Genomic DNA, 21368 nt, shown 5'->3' with positions numbered 1-21368 from the left:
TGAATGTCAAAATTAGTTAACTACGTACCAGATATTAAAGTTTCCTTTCCTTGGTTAATCCATTAACATTTTCTACATTATTCTTTATATTGTTAATGTAAGCAAGTATCCCTTATACAATCAGAAAGCAAAAAGGTTAATGAGTAATTTGGGATGCAAAACTTTTCAGAATTCAGATGGCCTTTTCAGATTCATTAGAAGATGTTCAATTCTGCACCTCAAGGAGCGTTATGAGTTCTTCTGTGGGATTTTGATTGTGACAGTCTTAACTTCTGTGTATTCATGAAGGCCATATTCTCCCCTAATAAAAGAGAACGAAGAGCAATATTTATGATAATGCTTTTTATATGAGTTATGTCCTGGATGGGATTTTCAGTGGTGCTGTGCAACTGGCCAGATGTATAACAAGTATACTGGACATATTTGGAAGACATCTGTGCAGCCAGACTGCTGCTGCAAGCCTTTTGAAAAGCTGCAGTAACTGTATCCTGAGAAGAGTTGGAGAGCAAGCATTTATTTTCTGTGCAACAATATGGCGATTAATTAATTTAGTGCATTTCTAAACTGGGTTTCTGTGCTGCAAATCAGGTGCATGTTGGGTCTTCACAAACAGGCTCAACAAGTTATAGGCAAAAGCCTTCCTCTGACGTCGAGTGTTCTCCAGAGTCAAAAAATAAACGCTTCATCTCAAGTAAACAAGAGACATAATTAATCCACTATGAAATCTCCCAGACAGTGAAAAACACTTAAATCTTGCTGACATTTTTCTATGTTTTACATGATGAGATGAAGCTTGCTTGTGTGCCTAGGTGTTTGACATCACATGCAGTCAAACTACTTAGACATAATTGTTTTATAGAACAAGGGTTTGCTACAATACAACGTTACCCGGTTTTCACTGCCAACTTACTGGATACATACGTATGCAAAACCAGAAATCTGTGCTCAGGACTCCCCTGCTGTGTGAGAATCTTTACTGAGTCGCTTCATTTTTGAAGAATCATTCTGTTAGTACATGACATTCAGTAGTTTAATTCATAAAGGTATTATCATGACAAGAATTATACTGGGAATTTTATCCTGGGAATCATGGAAGTCAACGGCTTGACACAATGACTTCCTGATTATGTCACTGCAGCTGTTTCACACATATTTCCACCTCTCCTAAAACTGATTGCCACATGTTTACAAAACTTTTTTCCATGTCAGACATCTGTCTGGTGACAATTCCTTCCTTGCTCCTTAGCATAAATACTTTTATTTTTCCACTAACTGTGATTTTAAGCCAAGCATTAGGAAAAATTTCGTTTGCACAAAAGCTTAATTCCTTCAAAACACAGCCATAAAGACTATTAGTCTTTGTGATAGCCTACTGTTGTTTTCCTGTTGTTACCAGCAAATAAATCTCCAAAATATTTCTATAAAAGGCTGTAATTCAGAATTGATGATATCCCATTTTTTTTGCACTCAGCAAATGCAAAACAGTCCTTGATAGTGACGGCCTAAATTATAGTGTTTTTTTTTTTTCTCTTTGACATTTTCTAAAGCTCTCAGCATTGGCGTACGTCCGCTTTCTTTGAAGTCAGCGGGAGCTTTGCCATCAGGAGCAGATTGAGTCCAGTGATGAGCAAGCATGAAAATCCTAGCCTTTGTCTCTTAAAAACAAATGTGAAAAAAGATAAAAAGAGGCTCTGAAGGACTCCACCTGCACATATTTTTTTAAATTATTTCCATTATCAATTAAAATCACTATGCATTTATCTTAACAAAAGGGAAATCTTACATGTTTTCATTTTTACTTGCTTTAAAAATGATTTCTGTTCACAGACATACGGCATTTTCAAAAAAGGACTGCTTGTGATTTACATTCCAAAAAAACCCAGAAGACACAATGCTACATAATGTGTTGAACATGCAAGACATTAAATTTTTCATGATGTAACACATTACATAAGTGTCTTACTAGTATGAAGATCAGGATGAGTACAGGTAAGACAGGACATGACTCAAATTGAAACTTCTAAGGGTTAAACCTTAGAAGTCTGAAAGAATTTGATTAATTTATCATTTCTGTATACTCCTCCACTTCTAGTCTGGGAAAAAAGCAAAGATCTGAAGACTACAGAGGACTATTTTTGTCATAACTTTTGACCAAGCTGGAACATGCTGTAGAAACAATGTTGTCACAAGACTTTTAAACTGAAAACTCTTGCCTAAGTCAAGGATTTTGAAATGTCTTGTGTTTTAAAAAACCTAGCATTTAAAGGGTATTCCACATACTACACACATATGTATCTTCCTACAAATGGCACTTTCTATGTATATGTATATACTCAAAAACTGTAAACCATAAACACAATGATCAGTTTTGCACAGCAGTAGACCGCAAGCTACTAAAAATGGTCACTTTGGAAAAGTGTGTATCAAGTAATTTTCTTAGTTGTTTTATAGAGGAATTCTTTGCTTGACTTTGATAACATGAAGCATCTAAACACTACATAGACTAATTTGACAAAATCTCAAACTAAGCATCCTAGTTATGAATGTTCTGGAATTACATTTTGCAGTTCCTGTGAATTTATATTTTTAAAAGTATTTACTTACATTTCTCGTCCATTTCCTGACATCTTAAATCCTCCAAAAGGACACTGAGCAGACACTGCACTATAACAGTTAACCCTAGAAGAACAGGAAAATTACTTTTAACAGTGCAAAACAACTTTTTTCACTCCTGAAAAAAAGGTAGAAAACCTATGATGATACTCACAAACTATATCTGAGTAATATATTTGCACAATTACGTGTAGTTCAAGGTTCAGAGAAACAAAGCATTACCAGAAACTACATTTATGATCAGGGTTCTAACACTCATTAAAGGTCTTCAAACAGAGTAACAGTCATATCTTCTCTGATAGTTAGGTAAAATTCCTTCCTAACTAGTGCATAAGCTCTCAAACTAAAGACTAGTCACAGTTAAGTCTTCTGCAAGTACACTTCCAATAGATTAATTCAGGATTGCTTCAGTGTGTGTTTAGGAAGTTTTGTTTAGTTCTACTCAATGTTAAACCATATTCTGTATTGTGATTGAGAACAAAAATACAGTAATAAGTTAGAAAGAGGCTTCAGAGGGAATTTGTAGTATGAAGAGTTTTGGCAGAACGTACATCCTTCTTCCTAGCTGAGAAGCACTTTTTGTCTTGCAGCATTGTCAAATCAGATATTCTATATTTTCATATTGTATAATTTCTCCTGCTGCCAGACTACTGGTTTCAACAAAAGAGGTTCTACTTACAGTTAAGGATTCCTAGTCAGACCAGCAATAACAAGAGTAAACCTCAATGATGCCGCTTTTATTTAAAACTTCCTTCTATTTAAAGAATACCAACTCCTAAGTGAAGACTGTTAACTTATTTTTAGAAAGTGTATGTCTTTAAGTCACAGGACCTGGGCAGGAATTTGTGACAGTTGCAAGTTCTTTCAGATAAAGTGTAAATTGAACACAGGTTTTGCATTCAAGTAAAATTGTTATTCTCTTCTGATGCAGTGAGATAACTGTAGGGAAATGTAGGGAAATGCAGGTCTCACTCAGTAATAGTCTTTAGGCTGAGCCTGCTATTCCTCCAAGCTTTCAGTCTTGCATCTCTCAGCCTTTTTCTTTCCAGCTCCATGTAGGTTGCCTCTTTCTTTTCCATCTCTGGCAATTGTCCTTGTAGCAGTACCCTCCCACTTGTGTTTCCTTCCTTTTTTCAACAACATTTTATCCATCTTTTCCATTACAGGCGGATATTCTGCCCAGGTTAATGGCCACAGAACTTCAGACAATTAATTTCTTTACACAATACAGAGAACAATCACCCCAAATTAAGTAGGTATTGGGCTATCCCCACATCCTGAATAGAAAGGAAATTGGCAATCTCACTGTATTTCCTTTTGTCTCCTTTCCTTTTTAGTAAGACGATTTCTTTTTTTCAGACTGTTTACCGGACAATTGTGTGAAGACTTATGCAAAGTATTTATGTAATAGCATGTTAAGTATGGAAAGGTGAGGGGAAGAGAGACACAGGAGGATGGAATTAATCTACATCTCTAAAAATGACATGGAATTAAAACATAAAAGTATACCACTCAAAAAAGTGTTAAAATGTCCTACAATTATTTCCATTGGCACCTACAGTTCTGAATTAAGAATTAAAAAAGCCATTACTTACCATACTGTTCCAGCCTGAAGAGCAGCTGCAAATGTCAGTGCTTTATCAATGTCTTTGGTAAAAACTGCTGCTGCTAAGCCGTAGGTAGTATTATTTGCCCTCTTGATAACTTCATCTATAGTTTTAAACTTCATAATTTGTTGAACAGGTCCAAATATCTGTTTCAGACACATGTAAACATACGAAGTGGACTAGTATAACTTATTATTGCAAGTAATTTGAATTTTTAAAATTTATTTCTGTCAGCAGGCCTTATTCCTGAATTCATTCTGTCAAGACTGTACACCTCAGAACAGAGTTCTGAAAAGGATTATAAATTCACATGAAGATAAGACCTTTGTAGTATGGAGCAAATCAAGATAGTGTATTGTAAAATGATTAATAAAAAAAACAACTAAAGAAATAAAATTATAAATTATGAAAACAAAAAAATAAAGATGAGAAGACACTCACTATAAAGGTAGCTAACATGGAATCACAATGTGTTGTATATCTTTACTGGTTACCAATGAACTGGTATATTCTTGGTAAGCTCCAGTTTTAAAGTTGATAAAGACATTCAACTTTTTCTTCCCCGAAACTTTCTATTAGACTTTTACCTTTGCCTGCACAACTGGACACATACGCCAAGTGAAACAACTAATTCTGCTTTCCATATGGGTGTTATGTGAGATAATAGTCCTTCAGACTTGCCTTTCTCACTCCTGCCTCTCTGTGTTCTCAGCCAGAGGTGCCCATGCCCACCACACAGCGCCAAGGCTGTATAAGGCAGGGGGACGTTACCACATCTAATTATTTCTATGCCCATAGATCATGAGCTTTCCATTTGATTTTCCTGGAAAGTGTTTAATGCTAGTTTCGAACTAGAGTTGCAGGGATTGATCTACACAGGTCAGAAAACCACTGAACATTCCCCCACTGTTCAAGCTGTGAGTTTCAGAACCTGAACATTCTTTAAACTGCCTTGGCTTTCTGAGGTTTCATTACTCAATGAAATACACTCAAAATAGTGTGACAGAATCAGTTTTTGTACTACTGACCCAAAAGAAACAGATTTGTCAGGAAACATACCTCTGTGTCCTATCTACCTCCCATACCAGCAGAAGCAATCCAAATTATTTCTTGTACAGCTCTCTCCTGCTTTACAGCTCTCTCCCTGTCACAATTAACCCTAGGTGCTCTGATATTCATTTTAACTCAGCCTGTTGACTCTTGCTGAATGCACTAGGTAAGTTCAGCAGACTGCATCAGCAGTATCGCTGGCTATATAAAGCAATACCTAGATTTGTGACAATTTTGAAGGAGCTTTCTGTTATGAAGAAGTACAATGGACACCATCTGCAGCACAATTGCAGCAGTTATTAATCAAGATGCATGTAAAAAAGCCACAAAGAGATCATGAGTGGACTTTGGGGCTGTGTTTACAGAACTGTTTTTCTCAATGACATAGCAGCTCTGCACTCCTAACTCTCTCCCGTCCCTTACAGATGATCACTGATGCCCTAGCACTGCCACCTTAGCTGTGCTGTGTGGTCACATCTGCAAACTGATCTAGGTTAAGTAACCCTGCAGAGGCAAAACTCTGCTTTGGTGTAATTGCCTTCAACAAAATGCTTGTGGAAGCACAATCTAATTATTTTCTCTTATTGCAAAATAACTGCTTGGTGCATTTGAGTCCAAACCCCAGGTTACAGGTTACCACGACTCTGAAAAGGGTTATAAATTCACATAAAGATAAGATTTTTGTAGGCATGGCAGTATGGGGTGATGCAAACAATCCTAACCTTAGCGTTTCTTATCTACTGACAGCTTAAGCTGGAGCCTTTCTTGGCAGGCCAGCCTCATTCTTCTCTCCCACACCTCCACTGAGTTGGTGAAACAGGCATCAGAAACTAAGAAAAGCATTGCAAACACCACCAGGATGGAACAACAGATTTACAGAGTGTGTTTTTATGTAGCCACTTGACCTTCTAAATGGATATTTTGTACAGAAGTTTAAACAGACAATCTCCAGTGAGAGTACAGACTGCCAAGATTTATTTACCTCTTCTTTGGCGATGCGCATATCATCTGTAACATTAGAAAAAACTGTGGGCTGGATGAAGTAACCTTTGTCTCCCCATGGACCCCCTCCACATTCCAGTTTGGCTCCTTCTTTTTTCCCACTCTCAATTAGCTCCAGGATTTTTTGAAACTGCTCCTTATCAATCTAAATGAAAAGATAGTACAGGGGTGAAAATAGCACACACTGATAATAATTGTTCTTCTAACTCATTGACTGAAACTTAGCAATGTTCCAGCTTTGTTCAATTGCACAAGTTTAAGTGGAACAGCTGGAAAGCTCTGCAAAGATTTGTGTCACTAACTTCTCAAAACTTTTCTCAAATAGACCAGTAATCAGAAATTTTAACATAGGAGAATCACCTGTAGAGGGACTGATACCCTGGTTTTCTTTAGTAAAATAAGAAAAAGAATCTATTTTAAAAAAGTGTGTTTTGTACTCTTCCTGGTACTCTTGGCAACTGCAAATGGTTCATCAAAATAAAAATTGCTGAGCTTGATTCTGCAAAAATAACTGAGGGCTTGATCTAGCCGGCAAGATCTTCTGTACTTCACTAGGTTTGGTAGATTGGCCATGCTGTTTGCCTAAATTACTAAAGGAAGTTAAAAAGCAACAACAAAATATAACTGAAATTCGATGCTGTGTTCAGTTCATTTTGATCAGTTCAGTAAAGATGCTTACATTTGTAGTTTGAGAAACACAGATGGCAGATTGTTTACGGTATGAAGCCAATCTCTGCCCATCCACTTGCCCAAGCTTAACAACAAATTCAACATATGTCAAGCATATTGCAGTTTGACTCCAAGGTATAGCAAAGTGCATGAACTTTGGCTGGAAAAGGAGTTTATGGTGGCAGTACAATAGGGGCTTATATTACTTTAACCCCTTGTGACAAAGTGGATAAAAGGAAACAGTATAAATGGGGACTAGAAACAGATCACGCATGTTTCCTCTCCTGCCCTCTTCAAATCAACCAATCACCATTTTACTCCTGGATGGAAATTGTGTACAAGATAACATTTATGTCAAGAAAAACTCAGTGGTGAAGCTTGTTTGGTAGAGGCCTCTAACACCCTCTTTTCTTTTTTAATTTTGTTTAATTTTCATAATTCTTTCCTTCATTATTTCAGAGTTCAGCCCTTTCAGCACTAGTTCATGAAGATACTGAGATTACTTCTAGGGGTCTCTTGCACAGAAGATTCTTCTCTGTGATCATTCTCATCAGTCAGCAGAGTAGGTGTGTTTCTTACTCTTTTATTTGTGCAATGCAAAAGGTCACATTTCAGTTATAAGCAACAAATTTTACCATTGTCATAGAACACAACAATATTTTCAAAGGTTCTGGGGAATCCTGGATGCATATTAGACTAAACAGCTATTCTGCTAAAGCTGTGATGAAAGCTTATATTTATAAGGATGTGAATTTATAAGGATATTTAAAAGGAGGTGATTTTTACTTTGCTGAGCTCCCTTTGTCATTTTGCTTTCAAACAATTACTGCATGCTGAAGACATAAAATTTCTGCTGCCCTGGTGGCCAAATATCTCTTGTGCATAAACATCTTGAAGAGAGGATGAAGTTTAAACGATAAAGCTCACGTTGCTTTCAGTCGTTCTTTTGTTATTATTATCATCATTATTTTTCTTAATGATGTGTGAATTAACATATATATGATCTTTTGAATTCCAGTAGGCCCCTTGGCTCTTCTTTGGTGCCCACTGTGCAAAGCATTACCCAAACTTGCTGCCCTGAGGCAGGTGCTGCCCCAGAGGATCTGTGAATTGAAGGACAAATATGGCTTTCAAGGAGGATCTATGACAAGAGAGCACAGTGAATATGCCTGATACAGGCTATGATTTTTTGTTTCTAGAAAGAATTAGTCAAAGCACAACCAGGAATTTGAAGACAAAGAGGCATATTTAACATAATTACCACAAAAGAAATTCACCTAAACTGCATGGTTACAATTTTCTGTTAAATAGAGTCATAAGAGTTTTAAAAGCAGAAACCGCTAACCTGTGAAAAAGTTAAGATTTCTGCTAAAGCTTGCTAAGAAGAAAAAGAGGTCAAGAAAGGCAAAAGTTGAGACTGGAGGAGAAAGAGTCTTCATGCTCTTTCAGATGTTTTCAGTAACGCTTTTTTTAATGTTTAACTTTTTTTTTTTTTTTTCAGTAAAATTTTACTTTCATCTCTCATTTAGTTTGCTAGCATGAATTTCAAACTTGGTAAAGCCATAATAACATGAGAGTGGATTCCTGTTAGTTTTGTATTAGCTACTTCGAACACCTGGAATTTACTTGTTTCAATCTTCCTGTCCTTTGACACTTAAATTTATTCAGCTGAATATATTAGCTTGTTAGCAAGACCCATTGCAGGATATCAAAATAGCATCTTTACTACCCTTAAATTCTCCAAAGCTTGTGTGGCTTGGAATACAATTTTCTAATTTACTTGGTGTCTTTGATTACATGAAATGACTATGATAACCAATTAAGAATGTTACATTATCAAATGTATGGAAGCTGCCTTTTCTCCAGGTTTTGTTTTGTTTCTAATACAGTTCCTTTATTCTGTGACAATCAAATATAGCTCTGCATGATAGCTCTGTCAAGGAAGTATACATCCTGTAATACAAGCTGATATGGGAATAAGACTCTAGCTGAAAATTAATTTAACAATGCTCTAATGCAACCCACTGAATCCACAGCATTGTGATAGCTATGTTTTTTAATGTTGCATTTTAGTATTAATTGAATGGGGAAGCTGTTGTCATAATCTTTTAACATAAGCAGGAAAAAGTATAAAATGATGCATTTTAGTTAGGTAATATTCTAAAACAGAGCAGCATAATGAACCTGGCACCTTGAAAAACAGGAAGAGACACCATTAAATTTTATTTCCTCAAGTTGCCCACTTACAGTGGCACTATTTGAAAATAATCTTAGCAATCTCTGACATGGTGATAGTACTTGAAATATTGGATGTGATATTGGACCTGATGGTCACAATTGCAAGTGAACTCATCAGGGTTGTCAAGATTTGCAGGCAGTCTGGGCTGCAGTGATCACGCACTAGTGCAGTTCACTGTCCTAAGGGGCATTACGCAGATGAAAAGCGTATTCAGGACCTTAAGATTTAGGAAACCAAAATTCCAGCTCTTCAAGGAATTAGTCAACAGGACCCTCTGGGAAGTGGCCTTCAGGACAAGGGAGCAGAGCAGAGCTGGCAGACCTTTAAGGATGCTTTCCATAGAGCACATGAGCTTTCAATCCCCAGGTGTGAGAAATCAGGCAAGGAGGGAAAGAGACCAGCGTGGCTGAGTTGAGATCTGCTGGTCAAACTAAAAGGCAAGATGGAATGGCACAGGCAGTGGAAGCAGGGATGGGTATCCTGGGAAGAGTACAGGGATGTTGCCTGGATGTTGCCCAGATGTATAAGGCTGAGATCAGGAAGACAAAGGCGCTAAGGCGGCTGGAGCTAAACATGGCGAGGGATGCAAAGAAAAGCAAGAAGGGCTTCTATAGGCATGTAAACCAGAAACAGAGGGTCAAAGGAAGTGTACCCCCTGCAATGAGCAGCAATGGGGAACTAGTAAGAATAGACGAGGAGAAGGCTGAGGTTCTCAACAACTTTTTTGCCTCAGGTGTCACCGGCAACCTGTCTCCTCACAGCTCTCAAGTTAATGACCCACAAGACAGGGACCACGGAGAAAAAGTCCCTCCCACCATAAGTGGAGACAAGGTTTGTGACCGTCTGAGGAACCAGAACATGCACAAGTCCATGGGACCTGACCAGATGCATCCCAGAGTCCTGAGGGAATTGGCTGTTGCAGTTGCCAAGCCAGTCTCCATGATATTTGAAAAGTCGTGGCAGTCAGATGAAGTCCCCAGTGACTGGAAGAAAGGAAACATTGCACCCATTTTTAAAAAGGGTAGAAAGGAGGACCCTGGGACTTACCGACCTGTCAGCCTCACCTCTGTGTCTGGGAAAACCATGGAACAGATCCTCCTAGAAGATATGTTAAGGCACATGGAGGACATGAAGGTGATTCAAGACAGTCAGCATGGCTTTACTAGAGGCAAGTCCTGCCTGACCAACCTAGTGGCCTTCTACGATGGAGTGACTGCATCAGAGGACAAGGGAAGAGCTATGGATGTCATCCATCTGGATTTCTGCAAGGCCTTTGACACAGTCCCCCACAACATCCTTCTCTCTAAGTTGGCGAGATACGGATTCAATGGGTGGAGTGTCCAGTGGATAAAGAATTGGCTGGATGGTCGCATCCAGAGGGTAGTGGTCAATGGCTCAATGCCCAGACAGAAAATAGTGACAAGTGGTGTCCCTCAGGGGTCCATACTGGGACCAATGTTGTTTAATATCATCTTTAATGATATTGACAGTGGCATTGAGTGCACCCTCAGCAAGTTTGCTGATGACACCAAGCTAGGTGGTACAATCGAGATGCCAGAGGGACAGAATGCCATCCAGAGGGATCTGAACAGGCTGGAGAGGTGGGCCCAGGTGAAACTCATGAGGTTCAACAAGGCCAAGTGCAGGTTCTTGCACCTGGGCTGGGGCAACTGCTGGTATCAATACAGGCTGGGAGAAGACATACTAGAGAGCAGCCCTGTGGAAAAAGACTTGGGGATAGTGGTGGATGAAAAGCTGGACATGAGCCATCAGTGCGCAATTGCAGCCCAGAAGGCAAATCGCATCCTGGGCTGCATCAAGAGAAGTGTGGCCAGCAGGTCGAAAGAGGTGATTCTGCCCCTCTGCTCTGCCTTGGTGAGACCCCAACTGGAGTGCTATGTCCAGCTCTGGACCCCCAACACAAGAAGGATGTGGACCTGTTGGAGCAGGTCCAGGGGAGGGCCACAAAAATTATCAGGGAGCTGGAGCACCTCTGCTATGAAGACAGGCTGAGAGAGTCAGGGTTGTTCAGCCCGGAGAAGAAAAGGCTCGGGGGAGAACCTCATAGTGACCTTCCAATACCTGAAAGAGGCCTACAAGAAGGCAGGGGAAGAACTGTTCACAAGGGTTTGTAGCAACTGGACGAGGGGTAATGGTTTTAAGGTAGAAAAGGGTAGGTTTAGGTTGGACACTAGGAAAATGTTCTTTAATATGAGGGTGGTGGATCACTAGAACAGGTTGCCCAGAGAGGTAGTGGAAGCCCCATCCCTGGAGACATTGGAGGTCAGGCTTGGTGGGGCTCTGAGCAACCTGACCTAGTTAGTGATGTCCCTGCTTATTTTAGGCGGGTTGGACTAGATGACCTTTAGAGGTCTTTTCCAACCCAATGCATTCTATGATTCTATGATTCTACACTTGCACTTTTACAGCTGTTTCACTGGATCTTTCTCAAAACATTTCAGTTCTATAAAATTGTTCCCATTCCATAATAAAAGGAACTATAACAGAGGAAGAAACCTCACTCTCAAGCTTATGATAGTGGCACAAACAGCTGTCACTCCAGTTTCTTCCTCCTGGTCCTCCAGTCTAACCACTGGACAACTTAGCCTTGAAATTAATGCAACAATAGGTTTAGAAGTATGTTAAACTGTGATATTGTGTTGCAATTATACTGGAAACATGTAACATTACGTACTTGAGGGCCTTGCTGTACACCAGGCAACAGAGGATTCCCAAGAGTATACTTCTTTGCTCGTTCAATGCTCCGGCGAACAAACTCGTCATAAATAGGCTCTTCCACAAAAATCCTAGATCCTGCTATACAACACTGTCCCTGGTGATAGAACAGACCAATATGTGCAAATTCCACAGCGGCGTCCACTACAAAGAAATGCAGAGTTCATCAGATCATAAACTTTAATGGTCATGTCATAATCCTTTGAAAACCTTTGTAACTCCATCTCATTTCACTTTTTAGCAATTTTTATTTTTACAGTCCTTTAAAACATAGGTATTCATCCATTTACTATCCAAAACTACTCTTATCAAGAGTAGCATAGTACGACTAGACAAACACACATTCAGCTGTTCTATGTGAAATGTTATTCAGCAGTACCAAGAGGAGTATTCAGCTGGAAAGTTAATAAGCCTGCGTAAGATCCGTCTAGCTGCTTTTGGTTCTGCATTCTTGTTGCATTAGGAGGACCCTTAATCACAGTAAGGGTGCATATGTTGTCAGAGGTTCATAACCATTCAGGAGCCATCAATTTTTGGTGGCAATCAAACTTAAAACTGTGGCATGACCAGAAAAATCTTAAAAATTACTCCCTCATTAAACAGGTAGAAATAATTTACTTGCAAAGAAAAGAAAAATAACATGGGACTTGCAAAACTGGTAGGTTTATATAATAAAAATGCTACTAACAGTCTGCATCCGCAAAGATAATGTTAGGACTTTTTCCTCCAAGTTCCAAGGTAACTCTCTTCAGATTACTCTTCCCTGCTGCTTCTTTAATCAGTTTGCCAACCTAAAAGGTAGGGAGAGGACAGCTTCATCTCAAAAAAGTTTATTATGACCTCAACAACATTTTTCTGAGTTCCTCAAAAATGAAAATCAGTTCACAGTTGTCTATTATCCCAGTAATTGTAGAAATGAAAAATAAATTTTAAAAAAATTTTGAAAAGAAGAATCAGGGTGCAGATGACTTGCCATTTATGAACCAGGAATGCTTTCTAGAAGAGTTTCCTGCTGGACACACTCGTGTTAATTGCCAAAGATGGCTGGTGCTTTTTTTGGTTACCACCACTGTACTTGCTTGTATCTGTAATCTAAACTAGGTATTGATTTCAGCTCTTCCAGTTACTCTTGTTAGGTTGAAATTCCTCTGTTTTATACATGGGAAAGCCCTATGATGCCCAAAGTATATGAGAGAAAAAGTAGATATCTACACTGCCTACCCTGCTTCTTTCCACTGATGGCATAATTAAAGGAACTATGTAATATGAATTGTCCTGGAAAAACTGTGAAGGTAAAGCATGTTTGTAGGCCTTGTGGCATTAGTCTGTCACTACTTGTGTGTTGCAACCATCAGATAGCTTCCTCCCTCTGCCAGCCTTCCTGCCTTCATTCTCACTGCTAAATTACACTGTCAGAAGAAAAGGACTGTCACAAAGTCTATGAATACACCTTCTGGTCCACCTGCCTTTGGAGGGACATTGGGCACTGGGAATTGTAGTTGTTGCTGTCCATTGGGAACATCTGTGGGATGTTTCTCAGATGACAGTTTTTTGGGTTGTTTTCTTTTCCTGTTACTTTGGAGCTAAGGGTTCTTAAGAGTGAACATAGCTCTTGCACCCAGTGTGTACTGATCCTTGACATGAGGCAACGATATTTATTTTTGGAGTGTACACCCAAGAAGTTAAGAGACCAGTTGGCAGCTCTTCCATGTAGCATGTGTACAGAGAGATAATATAATGTGCTGTGTTAAGGATATAGTTATACAATGACTGCACTAAAAAATCTTCAATCATATCTCACAGTTCTTCAGAGTAGAGGTTATGGAAAATTAACAATGACCTGCCTTTCAGTTATTAAACTGATACATATTCAAATATACTTCTAAGACCACTCAGATAATCATCCGTCTCGTTCAAATACCAAAAAGCCATCACCTCACCTCAAGTGTGTGCAGAATCAGGAAGAAGATTCTTGCTTTTTTATTAAAATTAAAAAAGAACGAAGCATGGCCTGTTTAACTATTTGCATTTTTAAAAATAATTATTCTTTTCAAAAAAGCAAATAAAAAGTTATGAAAATGTTGCCTTTTTAAAGGACAAGATTTAAAATAGCCTTGGTATACTAGAACCTATTGTATCTCATGGAGTGCCTTTGTTTGAAGGACTTTCCTGTATTTTTTGTTTAAATATGTTTAAAGTTAATAATAACCAACAAATCATTAAACAGACTTTGTTTAACAAACCAGCAGCCAAAAGAAAGAAAAAAGTTAAAATAGTTACATAGAATAAGTTAGACATTAAATCATTACTGGGAATCACAGGGGCACATCTCTTGCTTATATTTTCTTGCATTCGTTATAATACCTCTGTAGAGCCTGTGAAAGCTACTTTATCTACATCCATATGGTGAGAAATTGCTGCTCCAGCAGTGGGTCCAAAGCCTGGCACAATGTTCACAACTCCGGGTGGAAATCCTGCCTGAATTGGAAGACAGAACCTTGTAAATTTGGGGAAGCATAATGACTAGAAGAACACCTCTCGTATACTCTTACTTCCCTTTTCAGTTTTCCAGTCACTTTTTCTCAGTCATACATTTATTCTCAGCCCTAGAACCCCAAATGTGTTCATTCTCACATGGTTTATGCCATCTTTCCCTCACCTGACTTATAGGCTGTTGAACTGGCTTTTTTTAAACAAGAACATTTTATTTTAGTTCTTTTTCAGTGTTATTTGCAAGGAATCAACTGATTTTTTTCTTTTCTAGCCCAGTCAGATGTGTAAAGAAAAAGATTGTTTAATTTCGTGTCTGCATCATCAAAGCTATTTGAATTATCCTATGTGCTTGCTGACTTTTGCTCATTATTCATCACACTAGATAGGATTTAATTAATGATCTGCTGTCTTATACTGAAATTCTGTTAAGAAATATGATGGAAATAATACTTCAAACTCAATGTCATTGCTTCTTCCTCCGGGTGTGAGTTGAAAACGGAAAGTGGGCAACATGAGAGCTTGTAGCACAGATGAGCGAAATCAGCTACCAAGAATGAAAAATCTGGCTACCTGAGATATGCACAGTTCCAGTATCTCGCAACTTTTCTATTTAAAGAGGCTTTTCCTGTGGGCCAAATCAAGCCTATTGTTTCTCAAAATTTCTGTATTAGTTATGTTCCATTCACAGGCAAAATAAGTTATTTCTTCCAACAGACTCTCAGGCAAACTCCCAAGGACATGTGAAGTGCAGGATTTCCTGACAGTTTATGAAGCAGCTATGGGATCTCAATGGCACTTGCAGAGCAAGCATAGAATTAAAAGACCAAAAAGATATGTCTCCTGTATTGTCAGTTAAATTAGTCTCTTTTTTAATGTTAAACAAGACTTTGGAATTACATGCAAAGGTTCCATTTTCGTTTGGAAAATGGTGGATTTCAATTTATGAGTTACAGCTACTAAACTTCGTGTCCTGAATTATGGACACTAGACAACTACTTTCGTTCTAGCAACTTTGGTTCCTTACACATTCATGCTCAGATGCATTCTATCAATACTTTTTATGCTCATATAATATTCCATATTAATATTTACCTAGGATTGATGAGGATTACCCAAAGTGATTATACTTATTTTTTAATATAGACACTTGAGAATTAAAAAGTTAAATTAGATCTTCAGATAGTTTCACAAGTCTACAGCAGCTACTGAAGTGATCACTGAGGTTTTGATCATTATCAGGGATTTGGGCTCCAACTTTATTTGGGTAATCTTGATGTAAATTAAAACTCAGCTAGCTTTGCCTGAATAAATCTTGAAGGACTTGGTAAGATAAATATTTGTCTTTTTTTAAAGCTCCAGAATATCTACCAGATAATACACCAAAGACGTTTAACAATTATGTACTTAAGCTTCTCATCCAGTTGAATACTGAATGAATGGGTAAAATGAGAATCGTCTCGCCTTTTACTAAAAATGCTCTAGCTTTATACCAGTCATTACCACCCTGCAACCCTTGTAAGTGTGCATACAAAATGGGCCTCTGATCACATTCCCACTAATGAGCTCTCCTTTCAGGAAATCCAAATATCATAATAGATACTTCCTTAGACTTGGAGCAGAATTGAGTTACTTTGCCTGTAAAGTTGCTTTTTTAGAGAAATATACTTTCTGATACTTAATGTTAAAAATGAATAGAGAAGGTATCTCTGATTATTTTTTTAAAAGCAATTGCTCCTCACCTATATTATCTAATAGCATTTACTATGTGATGCAATAACAGCAGGACTTGGCTCCTTCCTGATAATCGTTTAGTTTCTGTGAAACATTAACACATGACCAGTCAGTATACTTTGCTGAATCATTGTTTTGAAGCAGTATAATAAAATGTGCCAAGCTGTTTCCATTAACGCTCTGAAAGGTTACTGCGCTGGTGATTATTGACATCTATGCCAACTCTTCAAACATGTTAGATTGCATTTGTTGATTTTATTGGGAAGCAAGATAGCTAAACTATTTAACTGTTCTTCTTTGGGTGTTTGCTGGGCTTGTCACAATAGTCACCATGACTTTGGAGACACTGGAGAAACTACCACCCTCCTGTTCAAGAGGACAAAAAGTATTCTCCCAGTTTCTGTGTGAAGAGAGTTCACAAGTTTGGCAGCAGTCACCAGTTCACTTTTACAGCTCGCTGTTAACACTAAACCCAGGAGGATGAAAAGTTTGTTCAATTAAAAAAAAATAATAATTAACTTCATGAACGGGTCCTTTTCTGTGATAACTATGCTAATAAAGTCATTGCCACCCACCTCTAAATACTCTGCTCTTGACTCCTTGTTTGCTTTTGACTTTGAAAGGTACTGTGCTTTTGTAATACAAATATGTTTGCCAAGGAATGGAGTTTACTAAATTGCTATTGTGGGTCTCTTTTTGTGGGTGGACTAGGCTGAAAAATACGCATGCTTTTGCTCTGGATTTGCTTCACTGGTTTGCAGTAAGGTAAGTTCCATAGTACAAGGCTAGACACGCAGTGAGAAGTATTTGCAGAGGACAGCCTGGTTTATATTACCTCTGTGGCATTTCAGCTGCAGTATACACTTACATTTCTGAGAAGGGCAAAAAACTCTGTTGTTGATGACTTACCTCTTTAATTAAGGATCCCATGTAAAGGGCTGTCAGTGGGGTTTGTTCTGCTGGTTTGACAACCACTGTGTTTCCACAACAAAGGGCAGGGGCAATCTTCCAGATGAACATAACCAGTGGGAAGTTCCACTGAAAGACAGACGAGAAGGTGTATCCTATTTCTAATACATCATCTTTGATTTTCTATTATAATAGCGCAACTTGTCAACTGAGTGGTTGAACTCTTAGCTGAACTTTTTTCAGAATGAAGATATTTTGAAAAAGCAACTAGCAAGCCGTGTTATACAAAGACCAGCGATTTTGGTATATATGAGTCCAGGGGATCCAAGGTTTTAGCTAAAAGCTCAAGGGAGAGTAAGTGTACTCTTCTAACAAAAACTTACAGAAAGTTACTGGATTAGAAGTGAAATTGGGAGTTTTGCTATTTTGAAGGGTCTCATCCAGCATCAATTCGGTTTTCTAAGGGAGACAAGGTAATAACATGTAACACTGCCCCTGCCCTCTCCCCTCGAGGTTGCACTGGCAGCTCTCTTTTGTGGTCGGTCCAGCCAGACTGCAAAGCAGCTGACTCCTTTGGACCCATATTCAGCAATATGAGGGATGACATAGCTGGGGGAAAAATAGGTTGCCCCTTTGAGAAAAATTCTAGCAGTTTTGGAAGCATTGAGCCCATGAGCCTCAGCAGAAAAGGCACAGTGTGCCATACCTTTATGAAAGTGGGGAAAAAGGCAGTTAACAGTTATCTATTGTGTCAGAAAAGTTTGGAGGGCCATGCATGTAACTCTTCTTTACCTCTCTCCTTATGTCATTTCAGTCTTTCCCTACCCCTAAAAATAACAGGAGCACAAATAACACAAAGTAAGGGATTAGAGGGTTTTCTGGACCTTTACCATTAAAGCAGAACTGTGTGAGCAAAAAGCAAACGGAAATGATGAGCTAGCAAAAGTGTTTTGCGGTGTTCGAACAGTCCTCAAAGTTTTTGGTTTACATAAAAAACTTCAACTTGCTGGGTTGACATTTCAAGGGAGAGAAAACAAACATATGTTTAGAAGTCCTGGAACATTTTATAAGGGAAGCCAGTGTTTGTACAACTGCTTACACTTCCAGGACACAATTTTATTTAGAAGTGGCAACATGTAGGGTTTCTAGTGCCTTAACATACCTTGACTCTGAGTGTTTACCTTGAAATACATTGTGCCTGACTTACAAGAGAATCTAAACCAGCAGATTCCCAAACTCTCCTAGAGGCTGGATCCGAATGTGATGTTCTGTAAATCAATGTAGCAGTCTAAAGAGATAGCGGCTCTGCAAGCTCAACTGAAAGACATCAGAAGCATGTGTGGGACCTACAAGTCTGAGCAAACAGGATAGACAAGCTGACTATTTCAGAATCTGGTAAGCTGCTGAGCAGGTTGGGTGAGGCTGCTCACACCTACCCTGTGCAAAGAGGTGGGTAGATTGGGAGTGTCTAGTGCTTATAACCATTTTCAAAGCAATCTATTGAAGCTGTGTAGACTTCACAAATAAGTTTAAAAGTTGAGTTCCTCAGTGTTTTGGATGATCAGACTCAGGCAGGCCTTTTGAATCTTCACTTAAATTAAGTGACTTCAAAACTGGGAATTTAGACACTCTGGGCAGGAGCTTAGGAACATATGACTCAGTGTCTCTGTGCTTATTGGACATATTCTGTGCGTTGTTACTTGTACCATCAACATGGTGAATAAGTCTTAGTCTTAAATAAAGATCCAGCTGTCTGGATGCTGTACAGAGCAGAATAGATTTTCCAGGTCCTGAAGAGCTTATTGCTTAAAGGCTGTAAATATTACTCTCTCCTACTTGTTTATCTCTAAATTTCCTTCAGTTCCAACAAAACACAATTCTGTCCTTTGAATCAATCCATCAGTCAGTCTTTTGAGGTTTGTTTTCCCTACATACACTGGAAGGAGAAAGACAAGGCTAGACTGAACAAACTAATCCAAAACTCCATGTTGCAGAATTTGGTGGGTACTCATGATAGCCTCTGTCTTTCAGGACCTGAAAGTTACTGATTGGTGATGTTTCACAAATCACTTTCACAGACAAAATTTCAAAAGCATTTTCATTGGCAATAGGATCATTTGTGTTTTACATAAATGGCTCCAACTTACAGGAATAATTTGGCCACACACGCCAATAGGTTCATGTCTTGTAAATGTAAAAAAGTTTCCATCTAGGGGAAGAAGAAATAAATTAGATATTCAGACAAAGCATTTGTGAGAAACAGTTAAACCAAAAAGAAGATAAAGCTGGATACTAAACTTAGCTGGGTACTATTTTACATATAAATGATATTTTCAAAATCTTAACTGTGCAAAAAAGCAACCATAAAGTACATCTGGATTCAATATCTACTTTCTTCATAGCTCCAAGCTTTGATTCTGACAGTCTGACTGAATTTTTGCAGTGATAACCCTGCTTCTCAATATGATATGCACAACACCAATGAGAATTCCTCATTTCTTTTTTCTTTTATCACCTTTTTTTTTTTTTTGAATGTGGTCTTTTAAAAGTTCCTTGCAATCTTAGGTATATATCAGACATTTTTTAATATTAGATCTTAGTTTAAATCTAATCCATTAAGTATAAAATTCTCTTTGATTCGAATAAACATGTGTTCCATTAAGCCTAGTAGAGAGATCTATGTGATGCAAAAAAGTTGGAAGTATTTATCACTCTAGTTTTCCTTAATTCCTTCTTTATTACGATTTTTTTCTTTGTCCTTGTGAGAGAAGGCAGCTAGAAACAATGTTTTCATAGAGCTCCTTAATGGGAGAGAGAACAGAATGAAATTCCAGCACAATAAAGGAATGTTTCCTCATTCCTATCTCTTAGTTCTTCCCAATACATTATTCATTAACTGAAACAAATATTATTGTTTGTGCTAATCTTAGCTTTAATTAGCAGGTACTGATTTTCGTTACTCTACCACTGCATGAATTACACATTGCTAAGCAAAAGTAACCTACCAGATTTCTGAGATGTACATACAGGCTAAAATATTTTGGTCAATACACAGAACTTATTAGTGGTGCATAGAATAAGAACTATATGTGAATAGGTGCACTAAAGGTTTAAAACATGCACTATGATAAATCTTAAATAACCTATATTAAGAACCATCTAAAACATTTCCCTTTTGAGATACTTTTTCTGCTGCAGAACTTTTAGAAAAAGGCAACTTTTTACAGATCACATTTGCTTCAGTTCTGTATTTTTGTTATCTCAAAACTACTCACCCATTGGAACAGTACGCCCATGGATCTTATCAGCCCATCCTGCACAGTAGTGTAATGTTTTGATACAGGCACCTAAATCCATTAGGTAGGCAGTAGAAAAGAGTTTCCCACCATCAATGGCTTCCATAGTCTGCATATAACAGCAATTACAAAGTTAATACCAAATATTGATAATGATTATCATGCTTATATTTTGTCATTTAGCTCTTGCCTGTTCAGGTCAGGGGTTTTTGGCTTTAGTACAAACATTTAAAATGATTCCCCTCTGAAGGATGCTTAGCATTTGAAAAACCTGAGGTAGCAATTTACAAATCAGAAATTTTCATGGTGGTTTATTCACAGTGAACTATACAGGTAACATAGTGACGACACAATTGTAAAGATGAGATACTCTGAAAAAATTATAATGTTTCTCCCAGTCTGAATCAGTTACACTGTTCTAGTTTATACTAAATATTCTGCAAAAGTAGATTAGAAGATCACCTAGGAATCTGTGCAAATAACTGATGCAAATAAAATTAGTGACCTCCCTCAGCCTATTTGCACTGACACTCAAGGTAGGCAGTAGCTTCGTGCAAACAACTGTCACATTAACTTGGGATCCTGTGCTGTTTAATTATTAAGGAACTACTTTTTAGGAGCTTAATAAATGCATGATTAGCAGCTTATATGAGTAAGAAGACTCAAAGCACAGAATAAAGTACCCCAAATATACCTTGGGTGTTTAATGTGCAAAGGAAAGCTCTGAGTCATGAAGAACCCATCTGAGAAGAATTCACTACAAAAGATACTTATACAGAAGAGATGCTTTTATTGGCTAACTACTAACTGAGTGAACTAACTGGTCTTATTTGAAGCCAGGTCTGACGCTTCATACCATGAATCTCCATGCCAGACAGATATAAACCTTTTGAATAATAATCAGCAAATATTCATTCCACATCTATAACTTTTCAGCTGACCAATTCTGTTCAACTCACAGTGCTTTAAAGATCCCACAAATACAGCAGCACTGAATAGCATTGATTTCCAGCCAAATCTAGG

The 21368-nt window shown here is 38.1% G+C and overlaps 1 protein-coding gene across 1 annotated transcript in view; it reads right to left on the bottom strand.

Moving 5' to 3' along the window:
- Positions 1 to 228: 228 nt before the first annotated feature.
- ALDH1A1 (aldehyde dehydrogenase 1 family member A1) overlaps positions 229 to 21368 on the bottom strand; it is a 38176-nt gene continuing 17036 nt past the window's right edge. The window contains exons 4-13 of the mRNA XM_086479009.1: positions 20325 to 20454; positions 19197 to 19258; positions 17050 to 17178; positions 14281 to 14394; positions 12605 to 12707; positions 11876 to 12060; positions 6253 to 6417; positions 4209 to 4366; positions 2605 to 2679; positions 229 to 301 (exon numbers count right to left, since the gene is read on the bottom strand). Of these exons, the coding sequence (XP_086335135.1) occupies positions 229 to 301; positions 2605 to 2679; positions 4209 to 4366; positions 6253 to 6417; positions 11876 to 12060; positions 12605 to 12707; positions 14281 to 14394; positions 17050 to 17178; positions 19197 to 19258; positions 20325 to 20454 (1194 nt within the window). The remainder of the gene's footprint in view (positions 302 to 2604; positions 2680 to 4208; positions 4367 to 6252; positions 6418 to 11875; positions 12061 to 12604; positions 12708 to 14280; positions 14395 to 17049; positions 17179 to 19196; positions 19259 to 20324; positions 20455 to 21368) is intronic.

The sequence above is a fragment of the Leptosomus discolor genome, chromosome Z (assembly GCF_034619465.1).
Source record: "Leptosomus discolor isolate bLepDis1 chromosome Z, bLepDis1.hap2, whole genome shotgun sequence".
NCBI classification, from domain to species: Eukaryota; Metazoa; Chordata; class Aves; order Leptosomiformes; family Leptosomidae; genus Leptosomus; species Leptosomus discolor.
Note: the sequence above shows the minus strand (reverse complement) of the source record. Positions and strands in the feature narration are given on the sequence as shown.